Here is a 27,904-nt window from a genome sequence, read left to right on the forward strand (position 1 = left end):
GGCACATAATTATAACAAAGTTTGTTCAATCCAAAAGCATGTTGAAGCTATTTGAGGCCAGAAATATTAGTGATGCACATAGATTGAGATCAAAATTAGAGACCAATCTATGATCACTTGTTTTATACAGAAATAATGTAATCTCCATTGAGGAACATTTGATGGATTTTTGTAAGGGGTACATCACGCCACCAGAACAGTGTTTTAAAAAATTATCAAGTAGCAACAAATTTATTTAGCAAAGAATGTGACAATCATAATTAGAGAACAGCAATGACTGGAGCACAGAGAAAGATTATAACTAAATATTCCAAAGGTTACAAATCAGTCGGGAGTGCACCGGTCTTTGCTGTGAATGACTTCAGCACATGTGCGACCACAGGACATCGCTAGTCTCTCACACGGCTCTGCTGGGATTCTAGTCCAATCTCCTTCCAGTCTCTTCCACAGGTCTGTAAATGTTGTGGGTTTCTTGGCCGTAACCTTGTCACCATGGATTTTCCAGAGGTTTTCTATTAAATTTAGACCCGGACTCTGGGCTTGCCATTTCATTATTTCAATGTTTTGTTTCAAGGATCCTGTTTTTCTGTATGACAAGAGGCATGGTCCTGCATGAAAAACGTTAGGACGGAACCACGTCTTGTTGAAAAAGGTACTGATACACACTTGCATTCACTCTGCCAGGTAACTGTATGAGAGGAACAACTACTGCTGAAGAAAACATTTCCCAAAACACGACACTTCCTCAATCACCTTTCACTGACTTCTTTACACACTTTGGGTTCGGTCTGTCCCCAGTTTATCAGTGAACATGATGTTTCCCATCAGACCCGTATTTGTTTTTATCACTAAAATGAACTGTGGACCACAAAAGCAAAGGAGTCTTTTGGCTTTTTGATTCTTTCTACTAAATGAGAGGTTTGGTCACTGCAGAGTGGGCTTTCAGTCCAACTGCTCTTAAATGTCAAGACACTGTATGACAAGACAGATCCTTATCCTTATAAGTGTTGAACAGGCGAGCAAATCCAGCTGCAGTGTTAACCCCTTCCCGACTAGTACGGCGCGCGCCGGGTCCCGGTACATGGAGAGGGCTCGCGTGCCGAGCCCTCTCCATAGCCGGTAAGTCTTTGCTGCATATTGCAGCAAAGGCTTACCGGTAACACCCGCGATCGGTGCTAGCACCGATCGCGGGTGCTTTCCCGGCGATCGCCGCCGGCAATGCTGCCGGAGGCTCCAAAAAGATGGTGCCGCCATCTTGCCGCGGATCGCCGCTCCCCGATGACGTCACGGGGAGCGGTGATCCATTGCCATGACAGCTTCGGGTCCCACGAAGGCCCGAAGCAGTCTCGTTTTAACCCATTCATTACAATGTGCTATCAGCACATTGTAATGAATGAGGAGTAAAATCCCCATATACTGCCATATTGCAGTATGGCAGTATATGGTAGGATCGATCAGACAACCTAGGGTTAAAAGTACCCTAGGGAGTCTGAAAAATAGTAAAAGTAAAAAAAAGTTAAAAAAAAAAAATTATAATAAAAAAACCTAAAAATTCAAATCACCCCCCTTTCCCTAGAACTGATATTAATATTAATAAACAGTAAAAATCATAAACACAGTAGGTATCACCGCGTCCGAAAATGTCCGATCTATCAAAATATAATTACTGTTTTTCATTGCGTTTAACCTTGTAACGGAAAATAGCGTCCAAAGTCAAAAATAAAATTTTTTTGCCATTTTGGAAAATATAAAAAAATTAATAAAACGTGATCAAAAGGTCGCACAGTCCTACAAATGATAGCAATGAAAACGCCATCAAAAGTCGCAAAAAATGACACCACCGACAGCTCCGTACACCAAAGTATGAAAAAGTTATTGCCGCCAGAAGATGGCAAAATCAAAAAAAAAAATTTTGTACAGGAGGTTTTAATTTTTTTAAATGTATGAAAACATTATAAAACCTATACAAATTTGATATCCACGTGATCGTACCGACCCAAAGAATAAATTAGACATGTCATTTGTGGCACACAGTGAAAGCTGTAAAATCCAAGCCCTCAAGAAAGTGTCGCAAATGTGTTTTTTCACCATTTTCACTGCATTTGGAATTTTTCTCCCGCTTCCCAGTACGCGCCATGGAATATTGAATACCGTCACTACGAAGTGCAATTTGTTACGCAGAAAATAAGCCATAACAGAGCTCTTTATGTGGAAAAATAAAAAAGTTATATATTTTTGAAGGTGGGGAGTGAAAAATGGAAGTGAAAAAACTAAAAAAGGCCAAGTCGTGAAGGGGTTAAAATAATTACACATGGAGATTATCTGCATTATCTTGTCCTCTCTTGCATTTGTCTCTCAGACTCGAATGAGTTTGTCAAGTTGTAAAGATACAATATTGTAGAAATCACAGACTTGGAACAACCAAATTCTTTTGCTACAACTGCCAGAGGGTTTCAGGCACTTTTTTTTCAGATGAAAATTGAAAAGTATGGTGCAGTTAAAGAAAATCAACCACTGAAAATAAGAAAAAAAAAAAGGCTACAAATACTCACCTATGATCCTCCTCATCTTGGTCCCGGCACTGTCCGTCGCTAGCCTAGACACAACGGGATCACCTGGAAAACAAACTTTTAATTCAAAGCACGGTGCGTGGGGACAAGATGTCCAGCGCTCCAGGGTGCTAATCATACACGCCTTTTACACCTCTTGCATGACATCATTTTGCTCTCCCATGCTTTCTGCATGAGAGAAGGAGGTTCAGGGGCATGCATTATTAGCAGCCCAGAGCACCGGACATCTTGCCCCATGCTCCGTGCTGCAAATTATGTTTGTTGTCAAGGTGAAGAGGAGCGGAGATAAGTATTTGTAGCCTTTTTTTCAGAGGTTTTTCACTGGTTGACTTCCTTTAAATAGGGGTTGTTGGATAATTAAGGAAATTCACATCAGTTGCCAGATTAACACCGATAACTTTCAGGTATCTAAAAGTGATCTCTAATTTTGATCAGTGTCTTTTGCAATTAACGCATATGCATTTTTATTCTGTGCTTTATAATATATACAATGTTAGGATATATTCACATAGGACTACACCATGACCTTGACATTTATACATTTCTCCCTTTATGATCCACACCTGGTTCTGGCTTCAACCTGAACATGTGTCCTTCAGTGACTTGCTGTTGTATAAATATTTGCAATGTATTTTATTCCCCATCTTTTCTGATGCGGCCACCATCAGGGGATTGTTTTTGTCTTTGGTTCTCAGTATTTTCTGGTATTTATAACTCTACAGATTCTGTCCTTTTCCCAGACTCGGTTTCATGGGATATGCCTCATAAAAGAAAGTCTTTCAGGCCAGCATAACATATTTTGGAATGAAAATCTTGGCGACATGGAGCAAAACAGATAAAAAACGATTCTTTGGTTTGGACAAATTAAACGTTTTTCTATTGGTGAAGCTCAGAAAAGTGGAATGGCTTCAGGGGATAGTTAGGCAGAGAGCGACGCATTGATAGTGAAGGACAGAATGACTGTGACAATAAAAATAATATTTTCCCATAATGAGATGATGTGAAAAATGCCTGACACTTCATGAATTAATGCAGTTTTTTTTTTACTCCACATTGTAACAAGTATATGTGCCCAAAATTTCACATACATATTATATCACACCATACAAAAAAATACTGGTTAAGCAGTTTGAGGATGAGGGAGAGGGGGGGGGGGTTAAATCAAATATTGTGTAAGGTAATAAATTAGTGTCCCTTGCTTAAGGTCCCGCAGTAGCAACAGTTGCAGAGCAAATGACTGGGTCGCCGCAGCTTGTGGTCCCATTCCCAGTTCCTGCACTAGACCAATCTATGTTTTACAAGGGGGTGGAATATACATGAAGGGGATGTTGTGGATCTAAAAGGAAAGTAAGTAGGGGATGCAGTTGTGGTGACACCTTCCGCTACTGTTTATGATGGACCCAAAAAGTGACAGATGGATGGAGGAGGGTATCAGTCCTTCACAATCACATAATCTACCCTGCCATTAGTTAGGATTCCTGGACAAACCCCTTAAAACAGCCCAACATGGGAAGCAATTCCCACCTGCTTAAAAATAACGCAAACTAACTAAGCTTTAAAAACCGCTATTATACAGCAGTACAACTATCCCTATATTGTTCTTCCCCATGCCTGGAAAGTTCCACATTCTATTCTTTAAGTTGTCTCACCATCTATGCAAATTACCCCATACGAGTAAGATCATTGTCTCTTCTCTAAGATGAGTCTGTTATATTTATGTGCCTCTAGCACATCCCCTCTCCTTCAAGAATGAGAGTTGTTGAAGATAATTCCTGAGAGAAAGGTGAATAAGGGGTTTGAATGCACTGAAGAGAATACCTGAGGGAGGGGTGAATGATGTAGCAAAGCTGTAGAGAAAGCAGGCCCCTCGTCAATCATGAAGCTAGAGGCGCATCTGACCTATAAGAAAATGAATATGGATAGATGGTAGGTCATTTTTAGAAACAGACTGTGGAGGTCACCATCTATGTATATGACTACTTGTGAGTTGATCACTGTTTTATCTCTGAGCAGAGTCCAGTATATTTATGTCCCTCCTACTTAGCCACATATTTCCCTCATCCCCCCCTCCTTAAGGAATGAGAGTTGCTGAAGAATTCTTTAGGGGAGTAAATGTGGAATTTGAGAGAGAGTGCTGAAGAGAATACCTGATGGAGCGGTGAATGATGTTGCAGTGCTGAGTTCACCTGGTTGAAAAGAAAAAGACCCTTGTTCAATCAGGAAGTCGAAGGTGCGGCTGAGTTGGAACTGTGCATAGCTGGTGAGACAACTTTACAAACGGACTGTGGAACTTTACAGACATGGAGAAGAATAATGAAGGGATAGTTGTGCTGTATAATAGAATTGTTCAAATACATATTTAGTTAGTGTGAATTTGAGGGTCTGTGATGCTCTCCACTTCCTGATGTTGCCTCATATAACTGGCTGCCGCAGTGACATCCCCACTCAGCTGAGAGGCTTCTTCATGCACTTCCTGTTTGTGTTGTAGACCAGCGAGGACCTAGCTGCAGGGAGTGGTGAGGGGTAAGTACCATTTTTAATGTAGCTTTTTTTGTTAGTTTATTAAACAAGAAAAATTGAAATATCACATGGTCATAAGTAATCAGACCCTTTGCTTTAACACTCATATTTAACTCGCATGCTTACCATTTTAAAGTCCAGCTGGGTTTAATTAACCCCTTACCGACATGTGACGTAATAGTACGTCACATGTGGGGTCCTGGTACATGGAGAGGGCTCGTTGGCCGAGCCCTCTCCATAGCCGGTAAGTCTTTGCTGCATATTGCAGCAAAGGCTTACCGGTAACACCCGCGAACGGTTCCGGCACCGATCGCGGGTGTTTTACCGCTGATCGCCGCCGGCAAAGGTGCCGGCGGCTTCAAAAAGAGGGCGGTGCGCATGCGCCGCCATCTTTCCGTGGATCGTCGCTCCCCGTGACGTCATCGGGGAGCGGCGATCCGTCGCCATGGTAACTTCGGGTCTCACGAAGACCCGAAGCTACTTCGGGTTAACCCATTCATTACCATGTGCTGTCAGCACATGGTAATGTATGAGTAGTAAAATCCCCATATACTGCCATACTGTAGTATGGCAGTATATGATAGGATCGATCAGACAACCTAGGGTTAAAGTACCCTAGGGAGTCTGAAAAATAGTAAAAATAAAAATTAAAAAAGTTAAAATAAAAAAATTATAATAAAAAAACCTAAAAATTTAAATCACCCCCCCTTTCCCTAGAATTGATATAAATATAAATAAACAGTAAAAATCATAAACACATTAGGTATTGCCGCGTCCGAAAATGCCTGATCTATCAAAATATGATAACGGTTTTTCACTGCGTTTAACCCCGTAACGGAACATCGCGCCCAAAGTCGAAAATGGCACTTTTTTGCCATTTAAAATTTTTTTTTCAATTCTATAAAAAGTGATCAAAAGGTCGTACAGTCCTAAAAATGATAACATTGTAAACGTCATCAAAATCCGCAAAAAACGACACCACCCACAGCTCCATACACCAAAGTATGAAAAAGTTATTAGCCCCAGAAGATGGCAAAATTCCCCCAAAAAATTTTGTACAGGAGGTTTTAATTTTTTTAAATGTATGAAAACATTATAAAACCTATACAAATTTGGTATCCCCGTAATCGTACCGACCCAAAGAATAAAGTAGACATGTCATTTGGGTTGCACAGTGAAATCCGTAAAATCCAAGCCCACAAGAATACGGCACAAATGCGTTTTTTTTTATCAATTTCACTGCATTTGGAATTTTTTTCCCGCTTCCCGGTACATGGCATGAAATATTAAATACCACCATTTTGAAGTGTAATTTGTTACGCAGAAAATAAGCCATCACACAGCTCTGTACATGGAAAAATAAAAAAGTTACAGATTTTTGAATGTGGGGAGTGAAAAATGAAAATCGAAAAAGTTCCGCGGCGGGAAGGGGTTAAACTGATTGGACTTTATTAGGAAAGGTACACACCTTTCTATACAAGACCTCAAAGCTCACAGTGCAGGTCAGAGCACATGAGAATCATGAGGTCTAGGGAACTGTCCAAGGAGCTCAGAGACAGAATTGAGGCAAAGCACAGATATGGCCAAGGTTACAAAAAAATTTCTGAAGCACTCAAGGTTCCCAAGAGCACAGTAGTCTGCATAATCCTTAAATGGAAGAAGTTTGGGACAACCACAAGTCTTTCTCGACCTGTCAAGCCAAACTAAGAATGAACCTTGGTGAGAGAGGTAGAGAAGAACCTCAGGATCACTGTGGCTGAGCTCCAGCAATGCAGTGGGGAGATATCACCGCAGCCCTCCAACAGTCAGAGTCTGCCGTCAGAAGCTTCTGCTGCTCATCACCTGTCAAATACAATCCCAGCAGTGACACATAGTGGTAGAAGCATCATGCTATGGGGGCAGGGACAAGACAACTGGTTGCAAATGAAGGAAAGATAATTGCGGCCAAGTACAGAGATATCCTGAAAACCTCTTGAGCATCTCTTAAGAGAACTGGAGAGGATCTGCAAGGAAGAGGCATGAGATCCCCAAATCCAGGTGTGAGAAACTTGTCTCATTCCCAAAAAGACTCCTGGCTGCACTAGCTCCAAAGCTGCTTCTACTCAATACTGAGCAAAGGGGCTGAATACTTATGACCATGTGATATTTCAGTTTTTCTTGTTTAATAAATTAGCAAAAAAAAAACACATTTTTTCTGTCAAGACAGGGTGCAGAGTGTATGATAATGAGCAAAATAAGGTACTTTTTTGATCTTACCAATTGGCTGCAACAAAACAAAGATTTCAAAGGGTTTAAATACTTTTCGTACCCACTGTGTGTGTAGCGTCCATTTTTTTTTTCATTTCCCCATAGACCTCTATGGGCAGACAGAGTCTGCAAACATGGGCAGGGACAGGACCCGCTCGTAGCTTTTTGCCGTCTCTACATGGATCCTTTAAAAACATGTTCATGTGCATCAAAAAAACCCAAAAAAAAAAACCAAAAAAAAAAAAGGAGGGCAGACGAATGAAAACGACGTAGCCTAAGGTACATTTTAATTCCCATAGAAAACTAGGCATTGAAAGCCTTTATGTCGCTCTCTGAAAGCAAAAAAAAAAAAAAAAAAACATAAAAAAATCAATAAATAACCAACTAAAAATACATTCCATAGCCAAGAACATATCCCTGCAATGATGGGCTTTTAGATGTACAATTTAATAATAAAATATAACAAGGACAGGTTTTGGATTCCCGACAATAGATTGTAATCATCCGCAGACATACAATTTCTGAACACGTCTCATTCTATGAAGAGAATTCCCTTTTCTAATCTTATTTTTTTGCATTTGGGCAGAGGAGATTAAGAACCTTCATTTCCTAGGTGTATGGGGTAATGGAATAGAGAGTAAAGCTATCTGTAAATGTTTGACTTTTGGGTACCGATAAAGTTTTCAAATCACTTTGAATTTTTATATAACACATGGAGGTTCAAAAACGGCCGCCCACGGGAGGCGATATCACAGCAGCTCTGCTTCAATTCAAGGGGTTTTTCAATAATCTTAAAAAAAAAAAAAACTCCTCAGGGGCGGGTTTTGTATAAAACAAACCAATACTCCTGGGAGGGACTCTTACATCTCCAGTCTGGTTGACCAGGAACAGCCACTAGTATTTTGAGGGAGAAGAGTACAAGTTGTTTTTCATTTGTATACAGATTCATCATCATGTGGTGTTTTTACAGATCTCAGATAGCCCTTTCAGTTAAACAGCCAAAATACAATGCTATACGCAACTTGTGGACTGGCGCAATGCTGTCCTTGAGGGAAAGCAGCCATGTGTACATAATCTTAGACATATTCCTTAAAGGGGTTTTCCGACAAAAGAAAATTCTCACCTCTCAATCCCCTAGTGATGTTTACACAATAAAAATAATTTTTGACCCCTTACTTTACAATTTTTCTCTGTTTTATTGCTGTTTTAGCTATCAGTCAGTGGTGGTCAGTATAAAATCCCAGGGGTGTGGGCGGGGACTCTCTAAACAGACACATTATCTATCTAGTTCTGTGAGCTGACAATGTGGTTAGATTAACAGGGTACAGGTTTGTATACACTTACCTTCTGAACATTGTACCAACACATAGAAAGAGATGAGACAGATCAGAGATGAGATGCCTATTACACACATGTGTTCTCCCTACCCACATAAAGAACTTATCTGCCTGTAGCTTTCGGCTTCTCTCTCCTCACAATGTGTACATGCTGGGAGGAAGTGAGTGTCAGTGTGAGCTCCCTCCTGGACTGCAGGGGACAGTTTAGAGTGCAGGGAGCAGAGAGAAACTTAGCTCCACGGCCATCACACAGAAATCCAAGATGGCTTCCCTGACCCCAAGTCAGAAGTTACAGGGTCGTGTCTAGGGGCAACTGAAATTGTGTACACCAGGACTGATAGAGACAGGTTGGAATCATATTTGTGAAATGCTGTATTTTTGGTAATAACAGTGAATTTGTTATTTTGTTATCCTGAGTACCTTTAAGAAGCTTGTCTGATTGGGAAAACCCCTTTAGCAGAAACATGAACATTGCCGGGTATCACCCAGTTATCTCCATCAGTGTAGCCAGCAGCGGAAGAGTTAGTCAAATTATAAATTTTGGATAAAGTAAAAGAATCCTACATCTCACGGTCATGAGTGTAATAAAGTTTGATATCTTCTCCTGGCTTAGGGTAGAACACTGTTGTGGACCAGGTCCTGATCTAGTACTGTGACAGATTGGGATGGTTAAGGGAGGCGAGAAAAACATTGGGCATTGGTTACAAGTAAGTGGATACCTGGCACCGTCAGAGTGGGATGTATGTTAGGGTGGAAGGGAAGGGGAAGAGCAGCACATTGGATATGGTCAAAAAGCATAAACTACTATCTAATTCCACATATTTGGCTAAATTGTGACCTACAAAATCCAGCGAGGCTACTGATGACTTGTGGGAGAATTCTTTCTGGAAATTCCTGGCTCTATCCAATTCCTTGTTTTGTATTTCGGGAGAGAAAATAAAACATTCAAGCATTTGGAGAACATACAAGCACCATACAGCTCTTGACCTTGGTGGGTTTTAAAACCTGGCTAACCACCAAGCCACCAACCTGGCAACCACTGCCTCTTCCTCTGCAAGTGCAAAGAATGTAAAACATGTATATAAAAGGGGTTAGCCACTAATACAAAACTTTAAGAGGGCAAGTAAAACTCCTTAATAGGACTTGGGATTTTCTGTGACATTCGGTGTCCTGATGCCTTGCGTTCCCCCAACCACTGATCTGGGAGTGGTTATGACGGAGGAGGTGTACATACAGTAATGTCTTCATGGCCTCTTCCATTTTGTGAGCTTGGGAGGTCCCACCAGTTGGACACTTCCATGACATAATAAATATTCCTTGTTGCCACCCCCCCCCCAAAGAAAAACTCCCAAAAATCAACAAATATTACAAGTATTAATACAATGACCTATTCTCTCAAACCTTTCCTTTACAATATTTATTTTTAAAAAAGTTAAAAGTTCTTTTTAGTTTAGGTCACATTTAAAAGATGTTGAGTAGCACCACACCCCCAGAATGTGTACAGTATATAGTTATTACACAGACGTTACTCCTTTGTCTTTGTGAAATCGAAGGGCTTCCACCATTGGGCAAACTGTAGAACCTTCTTTCTCTGGTCGTCAAAATTCTCACGCACGGCTTTCCTCCAGACCCTGGGCTCCAGATCCAGCATGCCACCGATGATTTCCTACAAGACATAACATCTCATCACTAAGCTTCTCTACTGGAAAGGGGATGTCTATGGTATAGGGAACCGGTCAGGTACACGACACTGCTGCCCCTTCTCGTGCCATGGCATAAGTCTTGTGCCAAGCTTCAGTCAATTCCCAAAACAATCCCCTATGGTTAGCATTATGTCCCGTAGAGCTATAAGCATCATCTCAAGATTTACCAAAACTTTGTACATGTAAAGTAAATCTGGTTGCACATGTCTTGGCTTTGGGAGCACATTGCACGTGTACCGAAGGCCAGGAGAGGTTCACTGTGCATGCACCAACATAAGGGCATTGAGGTCTACATGAAAAGTTTAACAAAATTTTGTTTTTGTTTAGTTCAAAGTTGGGCAATTGTGGGGCATGGGAAGGGCAGCACTGCCATACCTTTGGGGCATAAACCCCAAACACATATTCTGTGGAAAACAAAAGTACATGTTTTATTAACCACATCAAAAACAAGGCATTAAGCCACAACAGAAACCAATGGTAAAGAGGCCCTGTGAGAACATAGGATACCTTGCCAAAGTAATGTGGGAACTTATGATGATCCTCAATAATGTGAGCGAAGCCTCCTTGAAGTCCGAAATCCACAGAGAAATAAGGCAAGCCCTTGGGAACCTAGAATAAAAATGACATACATTTGGATCATAGAGTAATGCATTATGGGAGTTTGAAAGAGAAATCAGAGGTCACATATCTGGTTTCATAGACAAATAAATATGAATTGTGGATGTCCATTTGGTTTAAAGACTTACTCACAGATAAGGGCTGCTTCTGGGATGTCTATTGATCTGTTATGGATTGTGGGGAAACAAGTACTATTATTATCAGCACTGCCCCCACAGGAGAAATGAAGAATTACACATTTCTTGTGACAGTTGCCAGTGAAATCTCAAAACATTTGTCAAGTGGCTAGTGGTAGGGCTAAAAGTTACTACCATAACTAAAAGAAATCCGGATAAACATTAAAGGGGTTGGTCAGTGTTCACAAAATGTATTATATATGACATGTCTCTACCTATGTCTACATTGAGTGCTTCAGCCTTTCCCTGTTCTCATCACTCTGCCCTATGTATATACACAGCTTCCTGTCCGGTCTCATGGAAATTCCCACTGTGTCTTTCTCTCTGTTGTCTCCCACAGGGAAAGGGGAGGGAGCAGGATGATGCATAATCTCCTGCTACAGCTTCTCCTATTCATCAGTGCTCAGACATGTAAACAAAAGATCCACAGAGAACTTACCGAGAGCACAAAAGTAAGTTGCAGGACTGCTGAATCACTTCCTGAATTATTATTAAGGCCAACCCCTTTCAGAAGAACTGGTCAGTGATATTAAATACACTATCCTTTTGGATAGTTGTTTTAGCGTTCCCACCCTAGCGTTCTAAACCAGCCACAGGTCATTTAGTGTCAGGTCCCCTCTAAGAAAAGTAAAATGAAGAGTCAGTCAGATCAAGACACAAAGTAGCCTGGTTAAATCATCTTACACACCCCGAGCTGTCACATCTGCAAATCCGGCTTTCATTTCAGAACTGTATTAGACAGAGTCTGTATGGAACGAATGTCTGATGACATGCGAATGGAAGATAGAAAATCCATATGGTGTCAACCAAAAGGTGAAGAGGTCTCTTATCTCAGGTCGGGAATAAATAAATAAGGAAGCTCGATTCCATCCGGCGCTGGGGAATCTTCACCCTCTCCTTTAATAAGCCACATTGGATCTGCTCATTTTATGTTATTTATAGTGGAAAGAAGAGAGATCAAAGTAGAGACCTGAGAAAGGACCTTCGGTGCCGACGACATTTGCTAGTAAGATTTATAAATACATCCTTTTGATCATATAAGATATTTCAACCTAAAACTCCTTTTGGTTTAGTTACATTAAAAACAAGCTAAAAGTCAGGCTTCTAGTTTAGTAAGTATTCCATAACTCTGCAGATATATACATACATACATACATACATACATACACACCTGCAAGATAGCAGTGTATACTGGTTGTTGCCTAGCAATGACTTCTTGTCTGGGTGACCGCAACTCCAGGAAGTACTGGTACAGGAAGTACTGGTACAGGAAGTAATGGTAAAAGGAAGTAATGGTACAGCAAGCGTGGAGTTAGGAATTAAATGACTGAGGGAATCTGTCATGGCGATTTGAGACCCTAAACTACCCACAGGTCCCCATGGATCGGTGTACAAGTCTCTAAAATTGTGTGATTATTATTTTTAAAAAAAAACAACAACAAAAAAACCTTTATACTCACTTCCTCGTTCTCTTTTTCGAGTGAGCCAGATGGGCTCTAAGGTGTTACCAGAGCCCCTCTGTGCTTCAGACTGACAGGCTGTTACACTTGAGGAGCACTTCACCCTCCCACTGTTTGTTGATACCATCATTATACAGCAGAGAGAGGAAGGGGGAATTACTGAGGGAGAGGGAAGGCGAGACTAACTGTGAAGCCAGAGCACTGATGGGCTCTTTCGGTAACACCCACCAGAGCTCTTCTGGCTCATAAGCATAATTATAAAAGTTGATTTTAGAAGTAAGGCGGTCATGGATAACAAATATAAGAAGATTACCACAGTCACAGTGCCTGGATCTATCAGTAAGTGTCCCTGGTTTATCAAGCTTGATTTTGACAGTAGATTTCCTTTAAACAAATAATTAATGCTTTAGGAGAAGGTCACTTGCTCTGTTTACATGGGCCAGTAGTGACAAAATGGCTACAAGTCCAACTTTACTTCCCCTTACATCATGTTTAGGCCTTTGCAGTGAATGCAACTAGCTGTGCTACCAAGCTGTGAGCATTGGTGAGTGAAATTATGTTACGCGATTGGTGTGATGTCATCTCCCCCTCTTGGAAGGAACAAGGACGTGCATAATTAGCAGCACGTAGCGTCGGACATCTTGTCCGAGTGCTCCAGGCAGCTAATTAGAAGTTTATTTTCTACTTTTTTGCTGTGCAAATTAATTGGGACAAAGCATTAAGTAAAATCTTAAGTTGGTTACCAGTCAGTGATTCAAACCAGTTCTAACTTCTTTGAACAGGTGTGAGTGTACAACCTTGAGTAACAAAATGGGGAGATTTACTTACCCGGTCCGTTCGCGATCCAGCGGCGCGTTCTCTGCGGTGGATTCGGGTCCGGCCAGGATTCATCAAGGTAGTTCCTCCGACGTCCACGAGGTGGCGCTGCTGCGCTGAAAAGCATCTGAATGCACTCAAGTTCACCGGGCCGGACCAAGTGAAGGTAAGCGCGACCCAAGCGACACTTTTATTGTTTTAAATGCGTAGGTTTTTCCGAATCCGTCAGGTTTTACGCTCGGCCACGCCCCCCCGATTTCCGCCGCGTGCATGCCGGCGCCGATGCGCCACAATCCGATCCCGTGCGCCAAAATCCCGGGGCAATACAGGGAAAATCTGAGCAAATTGGAAATATTCGGGTAACACGTCGGGAAAACGCGAATCGGGCCCTTAGTAAATGACCCCCAATGTGTTTTGACTGGTTTTAGTCAGAAAATAACAGCTAACTGCCCCCTCCGCTTCAGTTGAGAGCTTGTTTCTGTGAGGAGTGGTTTTAGTGTATTTTTACTCTGTGTGATTTTTACCTGGAAAAATGGAAATTACTCCACAGAAGAGGTCTAGAATTATTACTCTTAACGCCGAGACCCTTTTACATTTTTGCGTTTCCATTTTTCACTCCTCACTTTCAAAAATCCCAAACTTTTTATTATTTTTCCATGTAAAGAGCTATATGCCGACTCGTTTTTTTTCATAACAAATTGCACTTTATAGTAACTGTACTTAATATTTCATGTTGTTTACTGGGAAGCGGGAAAAAATTCCAAAAGCAGTGAAAATGATTAAAAACTGCAGTTGCGCAGTATTCTTGTGGGCTGGGTTTTTACCGCTTTCACTGTGCTCCCCAAATGACATGTATACTTCAATCTTTTACCTTTTTTATACACCCGCATGCGACGTAGTAGTCCGTCACACGTCAGTAAGGGGTTAATGAACATACAGGTCCTGACTAAGAAAAAAAAAAGGAAGTGTTTTTAGAAGAAGCACAAATGAGCCATTGCGAGTTGATCATATTCAACAAACTGTAAAACACCCTCAAAAACAGATGTTTGGTGGCATTTTTACAGCTGATGGTACAAGGGATCTTATTTCCTGTTGATGGTATGACGAATTCAGCAAAATACATAGACATTTTAAAATGTTTTAATGTGCCATTCATGATTTGAAAGGACAATAAGATTTTTCTCCATGCCACAATTCCAGGTGTGTGAAGAAAATCCTGGAAGAAAATAAAAAGTAAAAATTGTAGACTGGCAATTCCCCATAATTAAAGGGGTATTCCCACGAAGATAAGTTTCTTATATGTACCAACAAAAAAACACATTCTAGACACAACCCTATAACTTCTGATTTGGGGGTTGGGTGGCCGTCATCTTGGATGATATTGTGCAGATGAGATTTCTGTGTCTGTATGCTGTGTAGCTGCAGCCACGCCCCCTGCACGGAGCTCAGAGACACTCACAGATTCACATCCTACCAAGAGATCGTGAGCAGAGAGAGAGAGAGGCTGGAATCTCTCTCATGTCATGCATCTCTGATCTGTCTCATCTCTCTCTCTATGTGTCAGTATGTTGGTACAATGTCAGAAGCCAGATGAAAGTGTATATACACCTGTACCTTAATAATGTCACCACATTACTAGATGTGTCATAATGTGTCTGCTTAGAGCAGGGGTCCCCAAACTGCGGCCCGCGTACCGTTTCTATCCGGTCCCCGGATAGAATAATCATTGACACAATCAATAGTGTCAATGATTAGGCCGCGGGCTTCGTCGGTTGGGGAGGGGCCTCCGTCCGTCCGGACAGGAAGCTCCTGCCTGTCACTGTATAGTGCCCGATGCGGCCGGAAACGGCCGCTCGAGCACTATAACTGGAGCGATGTGGCCAGAAGACAACCCCGGCGCACATCGCTCCTTGAACTTGGATGCGTGGCCGTGTGATTACGTCATCACGCGGCCGCTCACCCCTTTCTGCCCGGCCGCAGGAAGAAGAAAGAAGACGTGGGAGCCAGAGGTAAGTACAGGTTTTAAAAAATTTAAAAAAAAAAAAAAACAGCAGTAGAAAGAGTGTGGCGACCCCAATATACAAAGTAATGAATTATGGGGCCATTAAAGAAAATAATAATGGAGGGGCAGCATAGGGAATAATTATTTATGAGGGGCAGCATAGTGAATAATTAATTATAATAAATTATTTCCTATGCTGCCCCTCATAATTAATTCTTTCCTATGCTGCCCCTCATAATTAATTCATTCCTATGCTGCCCCTCATAATTAATTATTTCCTATGCTGCCCCTCATAATTAATTATTTCCTATGCTGCCCCTCATAATTAATTATTTCCTATGCTGCCCCTCATAATTAATTATTTCCTATGCTGCCCCTCATAAGGGGCAGCATAAGATATAATTAATTATGAGAGGCAGCATAGGGAATAATTAATTATGAGGGGCAGCATAGGAAATAATTAATTATGAGGGGCAGTCTAGTAATTAATGGGGGGGGGAGCAGCATATTTAATAATTAATTGACCCAATTGATTCATTAATTTGGCCAATAAATAAAATAGTTCACAAAGGGGTATTACGGATGCTGTCACATGTACAGCTAGCGCTGTGTTTTCAAGGAATCTCTTATATTTTTTTTTTATTTTAACCCTTTCAGGACCTGGCCCTTTTTTGTTTTTTCATTTTCATTTTTTACTCCCCATGATCAAAAATCCATAACTTTTTTATTTTTCCATGTACAGAGCTGTGTGACGGCTTATTTTCTGCGTAACAAATTGCACTTCATAGAGATGGTATTGAATATTCCATGCCGTGTACTAGGAAGCGGGAAAAAAATTCCAAATGCAGTGAAATTGGTAAAAAAACGCATTTGTGCCGCCTTCTTGTGGGCTTGGATGTTACGGATTTCACTGTGCGCCCCAAATGACATGTCTACTTTATTCTTTGGGTCGGTACGATTACGGGGATACCAAATTTGTATAGGTTTTATAATGTTTTCATACATTTAAAAAAATTAAAACCTCCTGTACAAAAAATTTTTTGGGGATTTTGCCATCTTCTGGCGCTAATAACTTTTTTATACTTTGGTGTACTGAGCTGTGAGTGGTGTCGTTTTTTGCGGATTTTGATGATGTTTACAATGTTATCAATTTTAGGACTGTACGACCTTGTGATCACTTTTTATAGAATTTTTTAATTTTTTTAAATGACAAAAAAAGTGCCATTTTCGAATTTGGGCGCGATTTTCCGTTACGGGATTAAACACAGTGAAAAACCGTTATCATATTTTGATAGATCGGGCATTTTCGGACGCGGCGATACCTAATGTGTTTATGATTTTTACTGTTTATTTATATTTATATCAGTTCTAGGGAAAGGGGGGTGATTTGAGTTTTTAGGGTTTTTTATTATAATTTTTTTTCTTTTAACTTTTTTTTATTTTTATTTTTAGTACTTTTCAGACTCCCTAGGGTACTTTAACCCTAGGGGGTCTGCACGATCCTATCATATACTGCCATACTACAGTATGGCAGTATATGGGGATTTTACTCCTCATACATTACAATGTGCTGATAGCACATTGTAATGCATGGGTTAACCAGAAGTAGCCTCGGGTCTTCGCGAGACCCGAGGTTACCATGGCGACGGATCGCCGCTCCCCGATGACGTCACGGGGAGCGGCGATCCCAGAAAAGATGGCGGCGCCCACGCGCCGCCATGCTTTTGAAGCCGCCGGCAGCATTGCCGGCAGCGATCGAGGTGAAAACACCCGCGATCGGTGCTAGCACCGATCGCGGGTGTTACCGGTAAGCCTTTGCTGCAATATGCAGCAAAGACTTACCGGCTATGGAGAGGGCTCAGCGCGTGAGCCCTCTCCATGCACCCGCGGCCGACCCGTGACGTGCTATTACGTCACGGGTCGTGAAAGGGTTAAAGTTCAGTCCGGCCCTCCAACAGTCAGAGAGGGACAGTGAACGGCCCCCTATGTAAAAAGTTTGGGGACCCCTGGCTTAGAGGCATTTTGTATTGAGCAGCCGAGGGAGTGATCGGAGCTAAAACAGCAATAAAACCGAGTAAAATTGGAAAGTAAGGGTTTAAAATGACCTTTATTGTGTTAACATCACTAGGGGACAGAAATATGAGAATTTTCTTTGGTGGGAAAACCCCTTTAAATCCTATAGAAAAGTGTGTGGAGCATTGTGAAGAGACTTCTTGGCAAAATGGACTGTATAACCAAGGAACACATGATAAACTGTGCCATAGTAGTGCGGTAGAAGCAATGCCAAAACGCACTGAAAATCTCATCTGCTCCGCTAAATCTCATCTGCTAAAGGAGGTCATATTTCTTAACAAAATGAGTATGTAACAGTGCATTATAACATTTTATTATTAAATATTCAAAAACGTGTTGTTTTGCTTTGTCCCAATTTATTTGCACAGCACGGAGTGTCAAGAATGCACCGGGATCAAGATGAAGAGGAGCGCAGGTGAGTATTTCTTGTTTTGTTTTGTGTTGTGTTTTTACAACTGGTTGATTTCCTTTAGATTACATTTTTTTTCATTAGAATCGTACTTTAGTCTCCTCAAAGCGTGGCTAATGTACGGAGCTGGCACACAGCTTACGCTTCCCTCAGAATATTCATTAGTACTAGAGACATTTATCAAACGCTGTGTGATGTGCAAAATTAAGTAGCAGACATCACTCCCATTAATGCCAATTTTACATGGCGCCAAAGGCCCGTCTCTATGACAGCATTGATAAATCTTCTGTTTATGTAGCAAACAGTCATGAGCTTCAATATATAGGAGGGAAGAAATTGGGAAGAGGAAATGCACAAAACGAATCATCTCAGAGTGTCAGGAGCCATTCTCTTCATCTAAAAATGACTCATCACCAATTAAAACTTGATATGTGTCCAAATCCTACAGATGAGCATTAACGTATTATGCAGGAGAACGTCTACTTTGTGTCCATGAAACGTGACAACTTTCACTTATATCATTGTAAGCCAATCACTAAATGCTTCCCTAATAATACCATGATGCCTCTGCATCTGGTAACAGCTGCAACAGCAACGACTTCCTCCTTGGTCGTCTCCCATAAAGTCCACTTTGGCTCAAATAACAACGGATGGTGCGATCTGACGCTGATGTTCCTTGAGCTTGAAGTTCACCTCTTAAGAAAATTTTTCGGGCTCTTTGGTTTCTTTTTACTTGATGTGTTTTCTGTATTTACAAATGGATTAATAAAGGAGCAAGCTGTTTTTTTTTTTACAGAGCTGGAGGATTCAATCCTTTTTCTTTGATGTCAATATTAGGTTCTGCTGGATGACTTTACATCCATGCTGAGAGCAAATTAGGTGAGCTGGAGAAACAATTTTTACAGCGACTCTCGTTACCATTTGTATTATTTGTCTCTTTGATTTGTCATCAATTTCCCTCATGCGCCCAAGTCCAGGGAGGTTGGCTATATTCCCATAAATCAAAAATTTCTAAATAATATGTGTTTTTTCTAAGCTCCGGAGACGACTCTTTCCTTCGCCTTCTCTTGTCCATGTTGAGTGTGGTCCATACCATGTCACCAAACAGCACAGTGAATAGCTGTAGCCCTATTTACCCAGCAGTAAAATTTCCTTTAACTTTATTATATCTTAAGACTTGACCAATTATGTAATTCCTGCCACAAACAAGCATCACAAGGTGGAGCTAATTGGAAGAATATATGGTATACAGTACTACTGTGACAACCGTATGCAGTGATCTCCCCTAGTGGAAGTCGTTATAAAGCAATGCTCCCCCCCCCCTTCTCTTCCCATAACAGGACCCTTTAAAGGGAACCTGTCATCAGCAATTGGCCTAATAAACCACTAACACAATATTGCCAGGGAGCGTAAAACCTTCTAGTTTTTGTTTCTTTCATGGTCCTGTATGATGCATCATCTTGAAAATCAACTTTGAAGTGAGAGGTAAATTGGTTGTATAAAGTCAAGGAGGAGGAGAGTTTAGCACTGAAGTCAAGGTGGGGAACTATGAATGCCTCGCCCTCTGTGATTAATATCATTAATTGGACTTCAGGAGATCTGATTAGTGAGGTCTCTGGATGCAGGATCATCAATTACAATGAAGGGGCTTTCTGAGGATGAAAGAGCTTCATTTCAGTGTTAAAATCTCCGCCTCCTTGACTTTATACAACCAATTTAAATCTCACTTTAAAGTTGATTTTCTGGATGAGGCCACCACACTGGCCCATGAAAGAAGCACAATCTGGAAGTACTTAGCTGCTTGACAACATACTGGAAGTGGTTTATTAAGTCAACTTCTGCTGACAGGTTCCCTTTAACAGCCTATGGACCTACTTTAACGGTTTGGACCGTTTAAAAAAAAAAAAAACTATCTATATACTACAGTGTCTACAAAAAAGTAGAAAACAATGTTATAAGCAAACGATTGATAAAATTATCAGCAATTTACAAAAACAAATTAAAATTGCTCAGTAAAAAAAAAATAAAAGACTCGTTCACATAATAACGGTTCTTAAAAAAAAATTAAAAAAAAAAAAAAAAAAGAGATTAAAGTCTGCAATTGTGTCTTTGTTAGACTTTGCTGACATTAAATCTGACATTCAGAATGTCACTGTGCGCTACACGGTGCTGTCACCAGGTAGAACGGGCAGGAGGAGATAGAGCAAGCTGGGCAGCTACCACAGATGAATGTCGTGGCATTAAGGTCAGATTACACAGTGGCCTATGTACATGAGTGATAACATTACTGAATAACACCCTAATCTGTCCCCGAAAATGATCAGATCTGATATAATCTCATCAGAGAAACTGGGAGAGAATTAAACTCTACTGTGCAAATTTCATATAAATTGGAATTCGAAGTAATCACAGATATAGGACAATTTGGAACAGGTACAGCACGAAAATCATAGCAGTGTAAATACACGTGTTACTGTGCAGTATTACCAAAATGCAGAGACAGTTAAAACCGGAAATTTCCATACACTATATAAAAAGACATACATGCATATTTTTCTCACTATCTGAACTGGAAATCAGAATAATCCTCTCATTTTAGGTAAATTTGGATTACCAAAATTATTTACCATATATACTCGAGTATAAACCTAGTTTTTCAGCACAAAAAATGTGCTGAAATCCCAAACTCGGCTTATACTCGAGTAAAAAAAAATATATCACCTTTCTGGCTTCCCCCGCTGCTGGGTATATACTGGGGTAGGGGGCTGGCTATATACTGGGAGATATGGGCTGGCAGGCTATATACTAGGGGGGCAGGTGCTGGCTATATACTATGGGGCAGGGTCCGGCAGGCTATATACTGGGGAGGCTGTGACCAATGCATTTCCCACCCTCGGCTTATACTTGAGTCAATAGGTTTTCCCAGGTTTTTGTGATAAAATTTGGAGCCTCGGCTTATACTTGAGCCAGAATAATTAGATAATTTAATGCATAGTTATGACTTTCTGAAAAGTCAAAATATGACATAGACCAAGAGTACTTTGCCCTTAAACAATTTTGGACAGCCCATATGATGACGATTGACATCTGAGTTATAGATGCACCTGTGTATGTATTTGAAGGCACACCTGAAACGCACTGCTTCTTTGTGTAACATCAAGGGAAAGTAAAGAAATCAGCTAAAATATCAGGGAGAAAATTGTGGACTTGCATCCATGGATGAACTAGACTTATGCAATCGGTTGAACTGAACAACCAATCATACAAAAGTACAAACAAAGATGGGAATGTCCAGCCATCATACTGCTCAGGAAAGAGACGGGTTCCGTTTCCCAGAAATGAATGTACTTTGGTCCAAAATGTGCACATCAACCCAAGAACAAAAGAGGAAGACCTTGTGAAGAGGCTGGCCGAAGCTGGTAAGAGTGTGTCATTACCCGCAGTGAAACTAGTTCTGTATCAACATGTGGTGAAAGGCCACTCTTCCAGGAAGAAACCATTACTCCGAAAGAAACATAAAACAGACGGATTATTGTTTGCAAAGGCACAGGAATAAAGACGTTAAATTTTGGAGATGTTCTGACAAAACTAAAATTTAATTGTTTGGCCATAATGACCATCGGCATGATTGGAGAACTAAGGGAGAAGCTTGCAATACTGAGAACTCCATCCCGACTGACACACGGTGTTAACTGGATCACTTCACAAAATAGATGCCTCATGAGGAAAGAACATTATGTGGCAATACTAAAGCAACATCTCAAGACATCAGCCAGGAAGATAAACTTGGGCGCAAATGGACAATGATCCGATTACTGCTAAACTGGTTACAAAATCGGCTAAAGGATAACAAAGTCAATGTTCTGGAGTGGCCATCACAAAGCCTTGATCTCAATCCTATTGCACATTTATGGGGAAAGCTACCAAGGAGGCTACGAACATGGCTCAGCTACACCAGTTCTGTCAGGAGGAATAGGCCCAAATTCCTACCAACTATTGTGAGGAGCTTGTGGAAGGATAACCAAAACGTATGACCTAAGTCATACAGTATAAGGACAATGGTACCAAATACAATACAAATGTATGGAAACTTTTGACTTGGCCAAAAGTAATAAAAATGCCTTAAACATTTCTCTCTCTTTATTCTGGCTTTTGACAAATATAAAAGAATGTTGGTAATAATTTTGTATGAAAATTTCTGGTTCCAAATGGTAGATGGATAATAGAGAGATATTAGATAGATCACATTAAAATGTTGAGAATATACACACACACACACAAGATTTATCAGAAGTGTCGGCTTCTGGACCTACCGGATACATCCAAGGCCGGGTAAACCCCACCCCCCCTCCCCATAGAGTGTATGGGCGATATTTATTAAAATTTTCTGAGGTAAAACTGTTCTAGTTGCCCAAACCAATCAGTGCTCAGATTTAATTTTATAAACAGCTGTGGAAAAATGAGAGCTGAACTCTGATTGGTTTTCATGGGCAACCAGAGCAATTTTACTTCGGACATTTTTAATAAATATCGCCCATACACTCTATGGGGGCCTTGGATGTATCCGGCAGGTGTATGCCCAGCATATATTTCTATGTTAGGTCCTACCTAGTGTAAAAATATAACCGCACGCCTTGTGTGGAGGAGGTGGAAAGGGGAAAGGGGAAAATAACAGCAAGTGCCAGCAAGCAGCTCTCATTTGTGATTTCAGGGCTTCTGTGCCCTGATAATTCCCCCCTTTGGGCAGAAGAAGCAGCAGACAGATCAGTGATAGATCCTGCATATTAAGTATTCACAGTCAATTTTACAGAAACTACTCGCTGACTCTTGGGACAGAAGAAAATTCACTGAAATGATTTTCGCTCCCGGCATAATTAATGTGATAAAAATTAGAGCATACTGCGCATATTTATTAATGCCGCACATAAATTACATTACGAGACACACAAGTAGATGTAGCAGAGCTATTCGCATCACATGCAGATATCCAAACCAGCACAATGTAGAAGACATCTCCTAGGACGTCCATGGGTTACTTTGTCCTGTCATCTCATCTCATACATGTGAGATCCTTCACCCTGGGAGGTGAATTGCTGACTAAAGGAAGGGTGTCCTTATGGACAAGTATGTAGTACTAAATTCTTAGACAATGGAAGTATGTAAACATCACATCACAGCGATCTCTGTGTTAGGGAACCTGTCATCACATTTTTACCACTAAACCTAATGAAAAGTTCCCACAGTAGCGCTTTTAAATCAATTTATAAAAATAAAAGTAGCTGGCACCTTTCCACGAGACCCATTGAGCCACAAGAGGTGTGTTTTCTCTTCAGCCATGCCACTATGTGACTCTGCCAACATCTCTCAGTTCCCTCATCCCCCCCCTCCCTCAGGAATGTTTCTCTTCAGCCCTGTCACTATGCGACTGAGCCAACATCTCTCAGCTCCCTCATCCCCCCCCTCTCTCAGGAATGTTTCTCTTCAGCCCTGTCACTATGCGACTGAGCCAACATCTCTCAGCTCCCTCATCCCCCCTCCCTCAGGAATATTTCTGTTAACCCATGTCACTATGTGACTCAGCCAATGTCTCTCTCAGCTCCCTCATCCCCCCTCCCTCAGGAATGTTTCTGTTAACCCATGTCACTATGTGACTCAGCCAACGTCTCTCTCTCAGCTCCCTCATCCCCCCTCCCTCAGGAATGTTTCTGTTAACCCATGTCACTATGTGACTCAGCCGATGTCTCTCTCAGCTCCCTCATCCCCCCTCCCTCAGGAATGTTTCTGTTAACCCATGTCACTATATGACTCACCCAACGTCTCTCTCAGCTCCCTCATTCTGCCCTCCCTTAGAAATGAGAGTGCAGAGAGACGCTGGCAGAGTCACACATTGACTTGGCTGAAGAGAAAACATTCCTGGGGGAGAGGAAATGAGGGAGCAGAGTCTGCTGGCAAATTGCAGGTTACTTTTATAAATTAATTTAATAAAGATATAAGCTATGAATTTATATAATAAAAACTTAAAAAGTAAGAAGAATTCTCTGAGAACCTGCCATTAGGTTTAACAGGCATTAGCCTGCCATTAGGTTAAACCTGAGGACAGGTTCCCTTTTCATTGCTTTTATGGCAACTCCGGGCCTGCTATACATTTTTTGTAACGCCTGACCAAACCCCTTTAAGGAATTAACTTCCCTTTTGAGGTTGTATAAAGAAAGATTCAACAATACATTCAAATCTAATCCTAGGGGGTGTGTATTTGGGCCAAAATCTACCAATCTTCTAAAGCTGCTTGGGTGTAACCATCAATGTTTCAGCCCTTGTAATTGACGTGTGGCCCTACAACTAGGGGGGTTGTACTATTTATTGGCAAGGTGAAGGTAGTTATAAAACCAGGGTCCAAAAAACATCCAAAATGTTTGACACTAATATTATATATACAGGGGGCTGAGTATTCTCAACCTCTAAAATTTTTCCTAATTTTTTAACATGACATCCATAAACATAAATAATAAAGTAGTAACAAAGTGTATTGCAGGATTAGGGTTTTTTTAATAAAATAACCCAATCTCTAAACAATTCAAATAAATGTCTGAAACCAGTGTGAACAAAAGAAAAATCAATATCTCAAAACATTTCCCTATGTCTTTTACTAAAATAGAAAAAAAAACCTTCAAAAAAAATTCATTCGACATTTCTATGGAACAGAATATAAAGGATCGATTGTAAGTCAGAAGTTCTGCCCGTAGTATCGTCAACTGGAGACATAACTGAGGGAGAGAAAAGTAATACAACCAGAAAACTACAGTACTTACAGATCGGCGGACGTCCTTTGTGGAGAGGTCTATCAGCTTCTTATTCATGGACCACTCCTCATCAGATTCCATAATTGCTTTCTGTACCAAAAACAGAAACCTCAGTCATCCATATGCAGACTTCAAACAAAAATAAAAAACACAGTGCAAAAGAAGTGACCTCAGTATGAAAAATATAAATTCTGTGTGCTCCATTGTTTCCCTGTAAGGATTCTGCATTGCAAAGGCTCATTCAGACGGACATTTTTTTAGGCCCGTATGCTATCAGTTTTTTGATCCTGACCCATTAATTCCTATGGGACTATTTTTCACAGGTGTGACATATGTGCAGGCATATTTTTTTTCTCACAAGCAGACTTTCATAGACATCTGTATGCCGTCTGTTTCTTGTCCAATGCAGGCTTCTGGACATTTCATTAGTGAGGGGAGGCTGCTGCTGCTTCTGGACATTTCATTAGTGAGAGGAGGCTGCTGCTGCTGCTTCTGGACATTTCATTAGTGAGAGGAGGCGGCTGCTGCTGCTTCTGGACATTGCATTAGTGAGAGGAGGCGGCTGCTGCTGCTTCTGGACATTGCATTAGTGAGAGGAGGCTGCTGCTGCTGCTTCTGGACATTGCATTAGTGAGAGGAGGCGGCTGCTGCTGCTTCTGGACATTGCATTAGTGAGAGGAGGCGGCTGCTGCTGCTTCTGGACATTGCATTAGTGAGAGGAGGCGGCTGCCGCTGCTTCTGGACATTGCATTAGTGAGAGGAGGCGGCTGCCGCTGCTTCTGGACATTGCATTAGTGAGAGGAGGCGGCTGCTGCTGCTTCTGGACATTGCATTAGTGAGAGGAGGCGGCTGCTGCTGCTTCTGGACATTGCATTAGTGAGAGGAGGCTGCTGCTGCTGCTTCTGGACATTGCATTAGTGAGAGGAGGCTGCTGCTGTTGGACATTTCATTAGTGAGGGGAGGCTGCTGCTGTTGGACATTTCATTAGTGAGGGGAGGCTGCTGCTGTTGGACATTTCATTAGTGAGGGGAGGCTGCTGCTGTTGGCCATTTCATTAGTGAGGGGAGGCTGCTGCTGTTGGCCATTTCATTAGTGAGGGGAGGCTGCTGCTGTTGGCCATTTCATTAGTGAGGGGAGGCTGCTGCTGTTGGCCATTTCATTAGTGAGGGGAGGCTGCTGCTGTTGGCCATTTCATTAGTGAGGGGAGGCTGCTGCTGTTGGCCATTTCATTAGTGAGGGGAGGCTGCTGCTGTTGGCCATTTCATTAGTGAGGGGAGGCTGCTGCTGTTGGCCATTTCATTAGTGAGGGGAGGCTGCTGCTGTTGGCCATTTCATTAGTGAGGGGAGGCTGCTGCTGTTGGCCATTTCATTAGTGAGGGGAGGCTGCTGCTGTTGGCCATTTCATTAGTGAGGGGAGGCTGCTGCTGTTGGCCATTTCATTAGTGAGGGGAGGCTGCTGCTGCTGGACATTTCATTAATAAGAGGTGGCTGCTGCTCCTGCTGGACATTAATGAGGGGTGGCTGCTGCTCCTGCTGGACATTAATGAGGGGGGGTTGCTGTGGCTTTTGGACATTCCATTAATGAGGGGAGGTTGCTGTGGCTTTTGGACATTCCATTAATGAGGGGAGGCTGCTGTGGCTTTTGGACATTCCATTAATGAGGGGAGGCTGCTGTGGCTTTTGGACATTCCATTAATGAGGGGAGGCTGCTGTTGCTTCTGGACATTTCATTAATGAGAGGAGGCTGCTGTGGCTTTTGGACATTACATTAATGAGGGGAGGCTGCTGCCGCTTCTGGCCAGTTCATTAGTGAGGGGGGGGGGCTGCTGCTGGACATTTCATTAATGAGGGGAGGGGGCTGCTGATGGACATTTCAATAATGAGGGGAGGCGACTGCTGATGGACATTTCAATAATGAGGGGAGGCGACTGCTGATGGACATTTCAATAATGAGGGGAGGTGGCTGCTGATGGACATTTCATTAGTGAGGGGAGGCTGCTGCTGTTGGCCATTTCATTAGTGAGGGGAGGCTGCTGCTGCTGGACATTTCATTAATAAGAGGTGGCTGCTGCTCCTGCTGGACATTAATGAGGGGTGGCTGCTGCTCCTGCTGGACATTAATGAGGGGAGGTTGCTGTGGCTTTTGGACATTCCATTAATGAGGGGAGGTTGCTGTGGCTTTGGACATTACATTAATGAGGGGAGGCTGCTGCCGCTTCTGGCCAGTTCATTAGTGAGGGGGGGGGGGCTGCTGCTGGACATTTCAATAATGAGGGGAGGTGGCTGCTGATGGACATTTCAATAATGAGGGGAGGCGGCTGCTGATGGACATTTCAATAATGAGGGGAGGTGGCTGCTGATGGACATTTCAATAATGAGGGGAGGCGACTGCTGATGGACATTTCAATAGTGAGGGGAGGCGACTGCTGATGGACATTTCAATAATAAGGGGAGGTGGCTGCTGATGGACATTTCAATAATGAGGGGAGGCGACTGCTGATGGACATTTCAATAATGAGGGGAGGTGGCTGCTGATGGACATTTCAATAATGAGGGGAGGCGACTGCTGATGGACATTTCAATAGTGAGGGGAGGCGACTGCTGATGGACATTTCAATAATAAGGGGAGGTGGCTGCTGATGGACATTTCAATAATGAGGGGAGGCGGCTGCTGATGGACATTTCAATAATGAGGGGAGGCGGCTGCTGATGGACATTTCAATAATGAGGGGAGGCGACTGCTGATGGACATTTCAATAATGAGGGGAGGCGACTGCTGATGGACATTTCAATAATGAGGGGAGGTGGCTGTTGCTGGACATTTCAATAATGAGGGGAGGCAGCTGCTGCCCATTTCATTAATGAGGCGAGGCTGCTGCTACTTCTGGACTTTTCATTAATGAGGGGAGTCTAATGGACATTTCATTAACGAGGGTAAGCTGCAACACATTTCATTAATGAGTGGAGGCTGCTGCTACAGGACATTTCATTGATGAGGGAAAGCTCCTGGACATTTTATTAAAGTGTAGTTGCTACATTTCCCCACCTAAGGCTTATACTTGGGTCAGTAAACTTTCCCAGGATTTGGGGTAAAATCAGGTACCTTGGTTCATGCTCTGTTCGACTTAGGCTTGATGCCCACGAGCGAGTTTGATGTGCGAAACTAGCACCTT

General features: G+C 41.9%; 1 protein-coding gene across 1 annotated transcript in view; it reads right to left on the bottom strand.

Moving 5' to 3' along the window:
• Positions 1 to 10,076: 10,076 nt before the first annotated feature.
• The window catches only part of CWF19L2 (CWF19 like cell cycle control factor 2), a 78,603-nt gene continuing 60,775 nt past the window's right edge, over positions 10,077 to 27,904 (bottom strand). Inside the window, exons 16-18 of the mRNA XM_072134227.1 lie at positions 24,741 to 24,821; positions 10,885 to 10,986; positions 10,077 to 10,340 (exon numbers count right to left, since the gene is read on the bottom strand). Coding sequence (XP_071990328.1) covers positions 10,200 to 10,340; positions 10,885 to 10,986; positions 24,741 to 24,821 — 324 coding nt within the window. The 3' untranslated portion in view covers positions 10,077 to 10,199. The remainder of the gene's footprint in view (positions 10,341 to 10,884; positions 10,987 to 24,740; positions 24,822 to 27,904) is intronic.

The sequence above is a fragment of the Engystomops pustulosus genome, chromosome 2, assembly GCF_040894005.1.
Source record: "Engystomops pustulosus chromosome 2, aEngPut4.maternal, whole genome shotgun sequence".
Classification (NCBI taxonomy): domain Eukaryota; kingdom Metazoa; phylum Chordata; class Amphibia; order Anura; family Leptodactylidae; genus Engystomops; species Engystomops pustulosus.